Source organism: Drosophila teissieri, chromosome X (assembly GCF_016746235.2).
Source record: "Drosophila teissieri strain GT53w chromosome X, Prin_Dtei_1.1, whole genome shotgun sequence".
NCBI lineage: Eukaryota > Metazoa > Arthropoda > Insecta > Diptera > Drosophilidae > Drosophila > Drosophila teissieri.
The window spans coordinates 6,948,047-6,962,407 of record NC_053034.1 but is presented as its reverse complement, the minus strand read 5'-3'; the positions used below and the strand labels follow the sequence as shown (position 1 = coordinate 6,962,407).

At 46.1% G+C, this 14,361-nt stretch overlaps 2 protein-coding genes across 3 annotated transcripts; both read left to right on the top strand.

Moving 5' to 3' along the window:
• Window positions 1–349: 349 nt before the first annotated feature.
• Window positions 350–3,756, top strand: LOC122623547 (mitochondrial potassium channel ATP-binding subunit). The gene is made up of 5 exons (XM_043802767.1): window positions 350–488; window positions 654–1,014; window positions 1,074–2,090; window positions 2,403–3,008; window positions 3,078–3,756. The coding sequence occupies exons 1-5, from the start codon at window positions 439–441 to the stop codon at window positions 3,300–3,302; spliced, it is 2,259 nt and encodes a 752-aa protein (XP_043658702.1). The 5' UTR covers window positions 350–438; the 3' UTR covers window positions 3,303–3,756.
• Window positions 3,757–5,109: 1,353 nt separating this feature from the next.
• On the top strand, window positions 5,110–12,910 carry LOC122623600 (LIM domain kinase 1). Of its 2 annotated transcripts, XM_043802843.1 has the most exons (5): window positions 5,110–5,333; window positions 6,902–7,548; window positions 8,286–9,513; window positions 9,582–11,181; window positions 11,242–12,910. In XM_043802843.1, exons 2-5 carry the CDS (start codon window positions 6,938–6,940, stop codon window positions 11,535–11,537), a joined length of 3,735 nt encoding a protein of 1,244 aa, XP_043658778.1. In that variant the 5' UTR covers window positions 5,110–5,333; window positions 6,902–6,937; the 3' UTR covers window positions 11,538–12,910. The 2 variants fall into 2 exon arrangements, with proteins under 2 accessions (XP_043658778.1, XP_043658779.1); XM_043802844.1 differs by lacking the exons at window positions 5,110–5,333; window positions 6,902–7,548 and adding an exon at window positions 7,765–7,902.
• Window positions 12,911–14,361: the final 1,451 nt, after the last annotated feature.

Here is a 14,361-nt window from a genome sequence, read left to right as displayed (position 1 = left end):
CACAGGTCACTTAAAATAATATAAATAGATTAATTTAACATTTTTTTTGTATTTATGATTGATAAGTCATTCAAATGGATAAATCATTTAATCAATGAAACACGGAAACAGAATAGCATTTTCACTTGAAAATTTTAGGCAGCTTATAAATACTATACAGATAATATAATAATATTTTAATAGACAAATAATAATAAACTAAAAGGACAAAATAAAATGTGGTTGGCCATAAACATTTGTGTGTTCTTTTACTTTTAAGATAAATTAGACCCTTTAAATTATGAACCAAAATAAACTATCGGGAGTGCCGCTCTAACGACTCGCCGAACAATCGATAGCATACAGCTGCCCACCACTAGCCATGCGTGTGCGTCTATCGCCAGCTGATGCGTTAACGCTTGCGTATTTTGTTGATATTTGCAAGCCACGCGAGAAGAGATGCTGCGCCTACTCGTGTCCAATTGCGGCAGGAGCAGCGATTTATTTAGGTAGAGTAGGGGTCGCCATCGTGGGTGAGGGACGGAGCCTCCGACGGTTGTGGATCTGATGCGCACAGCAGCTGGTTGGAGAAACAACGCCCCCCTCGCGCCCTCACTCCGGTTATGTCATCAATCAGCCAACCTATTATTAACCGCCCTTATCGTTTTGTTTAGTCGCCACCTGCTGAAGCCCACGCAGCAGCCACTGCCACGCCTCCAGAATGCCGCCCGCCTGATGCGCCAGCATCTGCGTGGAACGAACGCTCCACAACCGCCCGCACTCCCGCCCACAAATGTCAGCCGCCTGCTGCATACGACACGCCTACTCGTTTGGGGCGGTGGTAGCCTGGCCATTGGCTTGGGCGCCCGTTCCTGGTGGGCGGGGCATCGCGGGGCAATCGTCCACTGCGAGGGCAGCCGGCTGGCGATTCGAAAGGAGGAAGAGGAGGAAACGGCGTCGGAGCAGCACTTCGACTGGAAGCGTTTGTGGACATACCTAGAGCCACATCTCTGGGAGCTGATCGGTGCCGTATGCGTGAGTTCTTGGGACACAAAAAATCCCCTAACAGGCGTTAAAATACATTTCATTTGCAGGCCGCCCTGATAGTGGCATATATCAACATACGCATCCCAAACCTGCTCGGTGACCTGGTCAACACACTGGCGAGATATGCCAACACGTACGTGATGGATCCGATCAACAACTCGTTCGTGAAGGATGTGAGCAAACCGGCCGGCAATCTGCTGAGCCTCTACATGCTGCAGTCTGGTTTCACCTTTATGTACATCTACCTGTTGAGCCGCGTCGGTGAGCAGATGGCGGCCAAGATGCGGCAGGATCTGTTCACGCAGATTGTGGTCCAGGACATCGCATTCTTCGATGAGAATCGGACGGGCGAGCTGGTCAATCGACTGACCGCCGATGTACAGGACTTCAAGACCTCGTTCAAGCAGTTCGTATCCCAAGGACTGCGTAGTGCTGCCCAGCTAATTGGCGGCAGTATATCGCTCTTCATGATTTCACCGCACATGGCCGCCATTGCGCTGGCCAGTGTTCCGTGCGTGGTCATGTTCATGTCGTATTTGGGCAAGAAACTGCGTTCTCTAAGCAAAAGCTCGCAGGCCCAGGCGGAACGAGCGACGGGTGTGTGCGAAGAGGCACTGTCCAACATCCGAACGGTTAGATCCAGTGCCTGTGAATATCGCGAGATGCAGCTGTTCGAGGCGGAGACCAATGAGGCGGCTCGCCTGGCACAGGAGCTCGGCTACGGCATTGCCGTCTTCCAGGGCCTGACCAACTTCTTCCTCAATACACTAGTCCTATCCACGCTCTTCATGGGCGGCCATCTCATGTCCACGGAGAGTCTGTCGCCGGGTGCTCTGATGGCCTTCCTGGTTGCTTCGCAGGGTGTGCAGCGATCCCTGGCCCAGGGATCCATCCTGCTGGGCACCATGATCAGAGGCATGACGGCCGGCAGTCGAGTCTTCGAGTTCCTCTCGCTGCAGCCACAGGTGGAACTGCTGCGCGGCTACATCATCCCACAGGAGCGGCTGCACGGCGAGATTCGGTTCGAGAACGTCTCCTTCGCATATCCCATGCGACCCGATCATGTGAGTTATCTTAGAGTATATATATAGTTCTCCAAACAATCATTGCTTGTTACTTTAATCGATGTTCTGTAGTTCGTCAACTTGATTCTTTTTTATATAATATTGACTAGTTTCTTATCACTTCCGCACGTAGATAACCACTTTATAATGCCCACAAACATTTATGGGCAATATTTACGGCAAAGTGATAAAAAGATTAGAGCCTAATAAATACAAAAAGTAATTAACTTCCTATGTAAAGACTGATATTGAAACATACATAGACTGAATATACTTTCGATTTATGACAAACAATTTATCCTTCTTTCACAGCTGGTGCTTAAGGACTTTAGCCTGACGCTCCGCCCGGGCCAGACGGTGGCCCTGGTTGGAGCCAGTGGATCGGGCAAGTCGACGATAGCGTCGCTGGTGGAACGCTTCTACGAACCATCGGCGGGCAATATCAAATTAGACGGCTACAAGCTGTCGGACATATCGCCCTATTGGCTGCGATCCAATGTCCTCGGTTTCATCGAACAGCAGCCGGTGCTGTTCGGCACATCGATATTGGAGAATATCCGATATGGCAAACCGGATGCGGGCGAGGAGGATGTATTTGCGGCAGCCCGTCTATCACAATCGCACGACTTTGTGACCGCCCTGCCCGATGGATATGCGACGCATGTGGGCGAACGGGGCACCCAGTTGAGCGGTGGTCAGCGACAACGCATCGCCATCGCACGGGCGCTGCTTAAGAATCCGCGCATCCTCATCCTAGACGAAGCGACGAGTGCCTTGGACGCCACGAGCGAGGCGGAGGTGCAGAAGGCACTCGATACGGTGGTTAAGAATCGCACCACCCTGGTGATTGCCCATCGATTGTCCACGATACGAAACGCTGACCTCATCGTCGTCCTCGATCAGGGACGCGTCGTGGAGGTAAGTTGTCCCAAGACCATTGTAAATGTTTGCAAATATTCAGAAATAATAATATTTTCTATGTTTTAGACCGGCAAACATGACGAGCTGATGGCCAAGCGGGGTCTGTACTTTGAGCTGGTGCGTCAGCAGGAGCGACGGGACATCCAGGAGCAAGTGCAAGCCGTGGAGGACGTGGTGGCCATCAAGGAGCAGCAGGCAACTGCAGCAGCGACTGCAACTGCCGCAGCAACGGCGACAGCAGCTACAGTGGGCAGCAGCTTCGGTGGCAGGGCGAATGCAGCCCAAGGATAATGACGATATTAGGCAAATTGAATGATTCCCTGTACACTTAATTTATTAGAATGTTTTGTTTTCACTTTTTTTATTTCCAACTGACCAAAAACAAAAATGGTGAGAGACGCTAACAATAAGTATACAATAAAATAAACGCTGAAGACAGTATTGTTTTTGTTATAAACAGAAAGTATTTCATTGTCATTATCGCTAAATTCACCGGGTTCATTGAAAATAGATGGGATACGTCAACTTTTAGTTCATTTAAATTCAAATTACAATTTCCGTTAGGTTTTTTTAAATAATATATTTAGTAGTACCGCATTATTTCTACAACCATTCTTGTATATACGAGGGTCGTTTGATAAGTCCGTGACTTTTTGAATAAAATATATTTTTTTCGTCAAAGAAGCGTTTTATTTCTCAACATAATCTCCTTTTAGCTCTATACATTTAGTCCAGCGTTTTTCCAATTTTTTTATTCCTTCCAAATAATAGGTTTTCTCAAGGCCCTCAAAATAGTCGTTTGTTTCTGTGATGACCTCTTCATTTGACCCGAATCTCTTACCGCCGAGCCATTTCTTCATGTTTGGAAACAAAAAATAGTCACAGGGGGCTAAATCTGGAGAATATGCTGGATGGGGTAGCAGTTCGTAGCCCAATTTATGAAATTTTGCCATGCTGACTACACACGTGTGCACCCGTGCATTGTCCTGATGGAACAGCACTTTTTTTTTCGCCAAATGCGGTCGTTTCTGCTTCAAATCAATATCGAATCTGTCCAAAAGCTCTGAATAATATTCGCCGGTGATCGTTTTACCCTTTTCAAGGTAATCGATGTGAATGATACCTTGTGCATCCCAAAAAACTGTGGCCATGACCTTGTTGGCCGACAGACCCACCTTGGCCTTCTTTGGTGCACGTTCTTTGGTCTCTGGTGTGGTGTGGTGGATCCATGTTTTGTCTACGGTAACGAAACGGCGCAAAAATTCGTTTGGATTGCGGTTGAACATCGCCAAACACTCCTTTGAAATGGTCACACGGTTGCGCTTATCGTCGTGTGTGAGCAATCGCGGCACCCATCGCGCGGAAAGCTTTTTCATGTCCAAATATTCATGTAAAATGTGATGTACCCGTTCAGTTGAGATGCCTACAGCCTCAGCTACCTCACGCACTTTCATTCTCTGATCATCCAATATCATTCCATGGATTTTGTCGACGATTTCTGGCATGACGACCTCTTTTGGGCGACCTGAACGTTCGGCATCACTTGTACTGGTACGACCACAACGGAACTCAGTAAACCATTTCTTAACCATTGAAATTGATGGTGCAGAGTCCCCATAATATTTATCAAGTCTTTCCTTGGTTTCGGTGATGGATTTTTTACGCAAAAAATAATGCTTAATTAGCACACGAAATTCACTTTTTTCCATTTTCGTTAAAATTCACGAGATCGTCTGCTTTCAATGCCTATAAAACGCAAACCAAAAAACGCAGCTTTTTTTTTTAAAAATTTTACAGTCAGCTGTTAATCGATAACTGCTGACAGGAGCAGTGTTGTATTTAGAGCAGGTGCGCGGCAAATACAAAAAGTCACGGACTTATCAAACGACCCTCGTATATATATTCACTTGAAGATTAAGGAACAACTTTTTTAATATTCAGTTTTCCAATCCTTATTGTTAGTGCTTAGCAGCTAGCTTATAAAAAAAATATTTTTAATTAAAGATTAAATACACTTTTTTAGTTGTTGACACCTAGCCGATAGTTTAGGGATTTTTCAATGACTGGCCTACGGTCACACTGGCTAAATTGTATTTTATTTTGTGTGGTTTTGTTGTTGTTTTGTTTATTATGCATTTCTTTTTTATTGTTTGAGTTAGCGAGTTGTGCGTCGCGTCGGCAGTTAAATAAAATCCGCGGCATTTCGGCAGTTGCGGTTAATAATTGCTTGGCGGGAATTGCAGTCGAATAAGAAATAGGCGAAGAAAACCCAACAAATGTGCAATGTGCGTCAAGTCAATAGCAATACAAACGAATAATTATGTAAGTGTGTGTGTGTGTTTGGTTTAGTTTAGTGTACAAATCCACCAAAAAACAATAAAATGTTAGTAAAAAAAACCAGTTGTTGTTGCTGTTGGCTCTGCTAATGTCGTTGTTGTTCCCGTTCCCCCACACACATTTTCTAACAGCGCGTGCCTGTGTGTGTGTATGTGTGTGCAGCACCTGTACGCGTGTGTGTGTGTGCTCCTACCTCCGCACAGTGGATAAATTTGTGAATGTTCGAGCTTAAAAATATGCAAATTGCCTGAGTGAATTAATTGAATTAATTAACTGAAATTGGACCGCAAGTTATGATAGGCATAGTTGATTAAACGGAATTAGTTTCTAGCGGGACTAATACGACAATTAATCATATCTACTTCATTTTTTGTTAATATTACTCACCATTTCCTTTTAATGTGTAAACTAAGCTTGTCTTAGATAATATATATACTTCAGCCAGGGTAGAACACCCACTCATATCGATTCTTCTCACTGTAAATTCGCTGTGATAAAGTTGACTAAAGTAAATGCCTAATGGGTTAAGAAGGTGATTAAAAGCACATTAACCTCTAATGTTGCATAGCCTGCAATTAGCGCACGGCTCAAATGTGCCCACTGTGCGCGCGTGCAAGTGTGTGCGTGTGCATTCGTCATTCATTGCACAAACTTATGCGGGCGAAAGCGGGATGGCGAGCACAACAACTACAGTTAGCTCAGCTGAAGTGCAATTGCGATTGCAGTTGATCCAAAGAGCCGCGATTGTTGTTGCATCAACCGGAGTTTTCACGGTCAATGTTGAGATATGTACATATATCCATATAAATATATACATGCATGTGTATTTACATATATGTATGTATCCCATGCATTATGCATGCGAATCATTGATGGAAATCGGGCGAATTCAGTATAGCGAATTCCGATGGGGCAGCTGACTCAGGATCGAAGTCTTTATCACTGAACCCTAAACTAATGACTACCGACTCAATTATTCTGTTTTGTGCGGTCATTTGTTTAGTACGCAAAAATATTTACAGCGATAGCTACCGCTTACAAAATGAAGTTCAAATTACTGTTCCAGTGTATCATCAAAAATCGCGGAATTTCTTTCCATTTTATTCAATATACAAAAATAATCTGTTTTTATAGTGTTTTTTAATGCAATTGGTTATTTCTTTAACATTAAAATCAGTTAGAATTCAAACCATCCCGACAAAATATAGATTAAATGTATAGAAGTTGGGATATGATCTTTTTGAAACCATCTTAAATCGGAAGCATATTCCATAAACATGAAGTTTTTCTAATAATTATTCTCTTGTTGCAACATTATTAAATACTGGTCTTTTGACTTGATAACTTATTTCTAGACCTACATTGCTTGTCTATATGATACTATGATATATGATTATTTGATACTGACTTCGTTTCCAGTGGTTTATATCGCCCTGTTGAGTAATTGGTCAAGTTCCGTGACTGCTGGTCTATATTTACTATATTTAATACCTATTCCGTCATCGACTAATATCTGTTTACCCCACTCCCCTGCCTCTTCCCTCCTCCCCCAGTGCTAACGTGATCGCGTCAAGGCACAAAAACATTCCATGCATCATCAGCAGCGCCTGCGGCCAAATGGCGGACGAGGTGGCACTGGATTGGGCGCGGGATCAGGAGGACCAGTGTCCGGTGGACACTCACCATTGTGCGCCCATTGCCGGGGCCAACTGCTGCCCCATCCGGAGGAGCCCATCGTGATGGCCCTGGGCCAGCAATGGCACTGCGATTGCTTTCGCTGCTCCGTTTGCGAGGGCCATCTGCACAACTGGTACTTCGAGCGCGAGGGATTACTGTACTGCCGGGAGGATTACTACGGCCGATTCGGCGATGCATGCCAGCAGTGTACGGCCGTTATTACCGGACCCGTAATGGTCGCCGGCGAGCACAAATTCCATCCGGAGTGCTTCTGCTGCACGGCATGCGGCTCGTTCATCGGCGAGGGCGAATCGTATGCCCTTGTCGAGCGTTCGAAGCTCTACTGTGGCCAGTGCTATGGCAAACGGTCCTGCCAGCCGGCGGATGCCAAGGCGCGGATCACGACCGCCGGCAAGCCGATGCACTCCATCCGCCTGGTCGAGATACCCAAGGACGCCACGCCGGGTCTGCGGGTCGATGGAGTGGCCCTCGACGACGGTTGTCCCACGGTCCGCATTACAGAGTAAGAAATGATCTATGATTTACACAACTTGACTCATAAAGATGCATGCACTGTTTATCTAGCATTTTGGTTAATCTTATTTTGTTTATTAGTTTGTGGTTTGTAACTTTTCTTTTTAAAGAGCAGATTGAACTTTTCGATTTTGTTTAAGGAACTCGTAATTTTTGAACCTCTAAGTTGCCTTTGTACTAAATGTATGTCAGTGCTTAAAGGAAAACCAAACAGTTCACTCACTTTTCTACACACAAATCACAAGAAAACAACAGTTTTTTTTTCTATAAGAATTTTAATAAAAATGCCTTTTCGGTTATATTTTGTATTGACCAAAATTTTTCCATGGCTCACATTCAAGAAGTACGTATTATAAATGTTGACTATTATTTGATTTGTATTTCATTTATTGCCATCTGACTCTGACTTGTGATTATCGTTGAGTTGCCATTTGTGAAAGTTTTCATATTAGCTAACTAGGTCTAGTCCTAATCACCAACTAATTTCGCTGGGTACTCGTCCTGCAACTCTTTCTGCCTTTTCCCCAATACATGCTTGCCCAAAATTAAAACACAAAACTGAAACAGCTTGTTCTGTAACTTCTTCTTTTGGCTGACCTCGATGGCGGAACAGTGCTGTGGGGCGCCCTATAGGTAACCAATTCGCCTGAGTATTCATTATGAGGCAACAGCTAAGGGCGTAACACCATACTAATCTCTGGTTTTTATCCTATTTCCCCCCCGAAGGATCGATGTGAACCTTACGAATCTGCACATTGGCGATCGGATCTTGGAGGTGAACGGCACACCAGTGAGTGATTCGTCCGTGGAGCAGATTGACAAGCTGATACGAAGTAATGAGAAGATGCTTCAGCTGACGGTGGAGCATGATCCGGTGCAGGTGTGCCGCTCCTGCAGCCAAGCGGACATCCAGCGGGCCATGTCAGCGTCCACGTTAATCCTGCCGCTCAGCACATCGGCCTCCAGTGTCGAGGTGGGCAGGGAGCGACTGTACAAGACACCTGGGGAACAGGGCACGAAGGCCAGGAAACTGCGACAAGCCACCAATGCCTCAACGACCATACCACCCGCTGCTGGAGCTGGAGCCACCGCAATGACGCAACTGAAGGAGAAGGAGCGCTGCTCCAGTCTGTCCAAGTTGCTGGATGAACAGCATCAGGCACAACAGCACTCGGCGCATCCGCAGCTCTACGATCTATCCAGGACGCAATCGTGTCGTGTGGTCCAGAAACCGCAGCGAATCTTTCGTGCCTCCGATCTGGTTATCGGTGAAAAGTTGGGCGAGGGCTTCTTTGGCAAGGTTTTCAAGGTGACCCACCGCCAGAGTGGCGAGGTGATGGTACTCAAAGAACTGCATCGTGCGGACGAGGAAGCCCAGAGGAATTTCATCAAGGAAGTGGCCGTTCTCCGTTTGCTAGACCATCGCCATGTGCTCAAGTTCATTGGTGTTCTGTACAAGGATAAGAAACTGCACATGGTCACGGAATACGTGGCCGGTGGTTGTCTCAAGGAGCTAATTCACGATCCAGCCCAGGCACTCTCGTGGCCTCAGCGCGTCTGCTTGGCCAGGGATATTGCGTGCGGCATGAGCTACCTGCACTCGATGAACATCATCCATCGTGATCTGAACTCCATGAATTGCCTGGTGCGTGAGGATCGCTCGGTCATAGTGGCGGATTTCGGGCTAGCACGTAGTGTGGACGCGCCGCGTCTGCCAGGTGGTGTGGCCTCCACGGATCGCGGTGGCAATATGACGCCAGGCGGTTACGGATCTGGCGCTGGCAGCGATGCGGCCATGTCACCGAGTGGAACCCTTAGGCGCAGCAAGAGCAGGCAGCGTAGGCAACGTTATACGGTGGTTGGGAATCCCTACTGGATGGCACCCGAGATGATGAAGGGTCTCAAGTACGACGAGAAGGTGGACGTCTTCTCCTTTGGCATTATGTTGTGTGAGGTGAGTTGAAGAGCTCATTACCTTTTCTGGCTGAACTCTCTAATGTTAATGTGTCAAATGCATTGCAGATCATTGGACGCGTGGAAGCTGATCCGGATTTTATGCCCCGCAATTCGGACTTTAGTCTCAATCAGCAGGAGTTTCGCGAGAAGTTCTGCGCCCAATGTCCAGAGCCTTTCGTTAAAGTGGCCTTTGTGTGCTGTGATCTTAATCCCGATCTGCGTCCGTGTTTCGAGACTCTGCACGTTTGGCTTCTGCGTCTCGCCGATGATCTGGCCGCCGATCGTGTGCCGCCAGAGCGCCTGCTGCACGAGATTGAGACCTTTCAAGAATGGTACACCAGCTCAGAGGACGCCTTGTCGCCCACCTCCCAGCGCAGCTTAAATAACCTCAATGAGCTGGTCAAGAGTGCGGTCGATTCGGTCATTACGCCCGTGGAAAAGGAGAAGGAGAACCTGGTGATCAAGCCCCAGGATATACCCAAATCTCCCCATCTCGGCAAAGATTTCTCGCCCAGCGGCGAGAGATTGCGTGACAGTATGCGGGCCAGGCGTCGCCAGCGTTTCCTGGGCGCCCAGGAGGAGCGACGTAATCTCACGCCCGAGACGGAGTCCAAGGAAAGGGCTTTGAAGAAGGCGCTTAAGAAATGCCGCCCGTTTGGCGAAAGAGGTTTCCTGGTCGATCTGCGCCACGGTGCCGAACTGCAGCTACAGGATGTCAGGGATCTGAACACCTATTCCGATGTGGACTCCAGTTGCGATACTAGCCTAAATTACCATGATGTTAACAATCTGCCAGCAGCGCAAGAGGACGAGAATGCGGTGAAACCAGCGAGTGAGGAACTGGAGGAGAGCACAATTAGACCCAGCAACCAGGAGTCGCAGCACCACCGGCTGGCCATCGATGATATGCGCACCCGCCTGAATCAGTGCCGCAGCAAATTCGAGCATTTGGAGGAGGCCAGCCGGCGGAACTTCAACCAGTCGCAGCACTCCATGAAAAACTTCTTCAAAACGCCACCGGTGGCCCTGAAAATGTTCCAGCGCCTAGAGCATGAGGCTGCCGCCCTGAATGGGGGCAACAATTGCCCACCGCCACCACCGCGTACGCAGCGCATCAATCAGACGCCAATCTTTGGTCGAAAGAATCCGCCCGTTGCGATTGTGGGGCAAAAGCTGCAGCATGCTGAGTCCCTAGAGAATCTGGCCACCAGCGGAGTGGCCAAACAGTTGGCCACACCAGCGCCCAAGCGAAGCAAAGCCACAGCAACGACCAAAAGCCAGAGCAGCAACAGCACCGTTGTCAATCCGCCACTTTTCCTGCCGACCAGCCTCAACAATAGCGTCACATTAACCAGCAATGGAAATGTGACCACCACGACCAATACGAACAGCAGTTGTCCACCATCCGCCCCAGACTGGCTGCCGAAGAAACACAAGCTAACGCTGCCACTTCCGCCGCTCCAGCAGCAGCGAACGAGCAGCAATCATCGCCTGCCATCGAGCAATAGCAAAGCGAAGACACTGAAGCCACTGCCCAGTCGCACAGGCACTCAAGGCAACACCGCCAGCAATTGCGTTTCGCCCACCAGAAGCAACAGACCCGGATCACCCAGCAAGCATCTGGCCCAAAGGCACACTGCCGCCACGGCCCAGCGACTGACAATTGGTAAATGTTCCCATCAATTGCATGCAAATCAAGCCATCAACCAGCTCTTTACTCCTACAGCGGCCGCCACCCACCAGCAGCATCAGCAACAATCCTCGAAGACGACGCGCCTGAACATCCTGAGTCCGGAAAAGGTGCATCGCCTGGGCGCCCGCCTCACCGATCAGAAGCAGAAAATGCGCGAGGAGGCCGCAGCGACGGCCGCAGCCGGATGTGCGGCAGGAACGGCGACGGGTACCTTAAATGGTCATCGGAACGGAGCCGCCGGATTGCCGAATTCGGCGGTCGGTGACCGGAGAAGGCGAGCAGCACCACCACCGCCGCCAGCTCGCACGCATTTCAATACGCGCTGCTAGCTGATGGAAAAAGCCATACTCTATATACGATTGTCAAGTGTTGTGCGCGCAGTTTGTTGTGGTTCCACTCAGGAAGCATCTGTAAGAAGCTCAATGTTCTGCGAACAAACTGTCGTAATTAGCGTAAATGTTTTAACGATATAACTGTTGTTATTCATATAACCATTCGCTTTTGTATCGTACAGAATTAGCCATTTTTCTAGTATTCCACTACTCAAGCATAATGCCACTAAATTTCTGTAACATTTCCATGGCTCTCCATGTAGAGGCACTTTTTTTTGTTTAAATATATAATGCCTTTTTTATGTATATAACTTTAAGGAACCAGTGAACTGTCTGTCCCGCTGTTATAAACGCAACTGTTATACGCACATGACAAGATCAACATTCCGAATTCAACATTTGATTAAGCGTTTCAACTAAACGAAGGTTAAGTGCCTGTTAGGAAAGAAAAACCAACAAGTTGCAATATTTACATAGATTGTATAAACCATGCGAATAATTATAGTGTGTAAGATTACAGGGTAACAACTGTTTCGACTAACCTAACAAACTCAACTAGAAGCAAAGCTAAGCAATTACTTGTTTAACCCACTATTGTCTGAAAGAGATAGAGAAGTACGGATAAAGAGAGATAGGAGAAGAAGGAAGAAACTTGTGCCATGATGTTGAGCGAAAAACGAACGAATCTGATGAATCCTTGAGAGTAGAAGATCCCACCCGCGAGAAAAGACAAAAGGAACGAAAAGAACTTTAACTAGAAAAAATTGTGGTTTAAATATTTTTTGATATACAGCGTATATGAATGTATTTGTAAAACTATTCCATAACTATATCTATATAGATAAACGTATTCCATGTTAGTGCTTAAATCTAATTTATTATTTATCGATTCTCGACCCATCCACCACCCCCCGCCCCGTCCCCTCATTCCAAGAACAATAATTAACAATGCTAAGAATGAAACTTTTTTGTATTAATGAGGAAAAGTCTAACTGCTATACCTAAATATACAAATAAGAATGTTTTTGCTCAACGGCGACTTTTAGTTGTACACACACAGACACTCATACACGCTAACTGTTATACAAAAGAAACGCACACGCTAACTGTTATACAAGAGAAACGCACACGCTCAAGCCTAATACTGTTATACTGTGTACTTTATATATAGCCATTATATACCTAAACCTAAACATATAGGATCGAAACGCTTGCAATTAACCGCTTCTATAAGACACTTGAGCCGGGCCCTTGTTATACGGACGTATGCCAGTAGAACAGTGGCCGCGCCGAACCGATCTAGCATTTAACTATCTATATATATATACAAATATAAACAAATATGTGCGATATTTTTTATATGCAGCTAATGTAATGTGTTGTACTTTGAACCCACTCCACCTTGTAACTACGTTTATACATACGCTATTCGAAGTTTGAGAAACGTTTCAAGAATTTTCGAGGACCTTACTCATATAGTTATAGTCTTCAAACCGTTGAACAGATATAATCAGTATAGCAACATTTTTTATACCCTCTTGTAAATAAGTTTATGACTAATAAAGTTTTTGTTGCCTACTTATTCGGAGGTTGAAAGGTCTGTAATTGCAAATAAAGCTTGTGTATAAACGTAGTGTATAGATTCTCGTTTGATTTTAATCGTAAACCTTTTTTTTTTGTTAATTAAAAGTGAAAATTATAAAGAAACCATCAACTTTGTATTGCATTTTTTGTGGAACTTTAATTAAAAAAAGATGCCTGGGCTATTTAACCTTTAATTGAGCCAAGTATTTCAAACAAGAATGAAATCTTAACTGAAATGCGAAGAAATTGGTACAGTTGTGCGCGCACGGAAATAAACATATGGTCAGGACTGTGGGGGCGTATGGAAGGAAGGGGGGTGGAGAGGGGGCGTGAAGAAAAGGACCCCGTTTACGAGGTCGTTGCTTGTTCGTGTGTTTCTGTATCTGGTGGCTCCTTTTCCGCATTTCCTTTTCACAGGATGTACGCACAGATACGGAATTTGTCCCAGACCATGGTCGGGAAATCGATTCAGGCCAACAGCCAGGAACACGAGCACCGAAGTATATATGTATATATGTAACGATATTTACATATATGCTTGCAGTTTGTGGTCCTGCGCAGTTCTATTTAGATGTCCTTTTTTTCATTGAATTCAGGGCTTTTAATTTCATTAACAGTTGCGGAGCGCTGTTAAGTCAGCTGTTCGCCGAGCGAAAGAGACGGAGCATGCGGATTCAAGGTCTACATTTCTGTATCCTATGTACGTTTCGTATCTATGTATCTGTGTATCTATACAAAAAACGAATGTGTATCCAGTTGGGCCACGAACTTAACGTGGTATACTTACTGACGGACATTCGGGGCAGGACTTCGTCACTAGATTCCGTTTCGTGACTATGACGTGCAGGCACGTACGCCTGTGGCAGTGACGTAGCGCAAAGGGGGTTTCCATTCATGTATATACTACCTTTCATTGCATACACAGTTAAAACGATTTTTTATAATATTTGGGCCTAATATTAAAAGTAGTATATCAAAGGGCATACGCATTTAAAAGAAATAGTAACAATACTGCTCGCAAAAAAAAGTTGTTAAATTAAAAAACATTTCAATTTCGCTCGGTTCAAGTCTTCGCTGTCGCATTAGCCAATTCACATCTCCGGTTGGAGTTCATGCTAAGGTTGGTGTCTCTGCTATTATCAGCATTTCTGGTATTTCCTTGGTATTTTCCAGTAAGCCAGCGCGGATTTTTTAGTGCATTTCGCTAGGCTCCTGGGGCATATTCGCACATGCCCGC

What these genes read in the sequence shown, in the direction of transcription:
- LOC122623547 (XM_043802767.1), top strand. Translation starts at nt 439, where the DNA reads ATGCTGCGCCTACTCGTGTCCAATTGCGGCAGGAGCAGCGATTTATTT. An exon ending in AGCTGATCGGTGCCGTATGC is followed by an intron (nt 1,015 to 1,073) that starts GTGAGTTCTTGG and finishes TTTCATTTGCAG; the next exon opens with GCCGCCCTGATAGTGGCATA. An exon ending in ATCCCATGCGACCCGATCAT is followed by an intron (nt 2,091 to 2,402) that starts GTGAGTTATCTT and finishes CTTCTTTCACAG; the next exon opens with CTGGTGCTTAAGGACTTTAG.
- LOC122623600 (XM_043802843.1), top strand. Translation starts at nt 6,938, where the DNA reads ATGCATCATCAGCAGCGCCTGCGGCCAAATGGCGGACGAGGTGGCACT. An exon ending in CCCACGGTCCGCATTACAGA is followed by an intron (nt 7,549 to 8,285) that starts GTAAGAAATGAT and finishes TCCCCCCCGAAG; the next exon opens with GATCGATGTGAACCTTACGA. An exon ending in TTGGCATTATGTTGTGTGAG is followed by an intron (nt 9,514 to 9,581) that starts GTGAGTTGAAGA and finishes AATGCATTGCAG; the next exon opens with ATCATTGGACGCGTGGAAGC.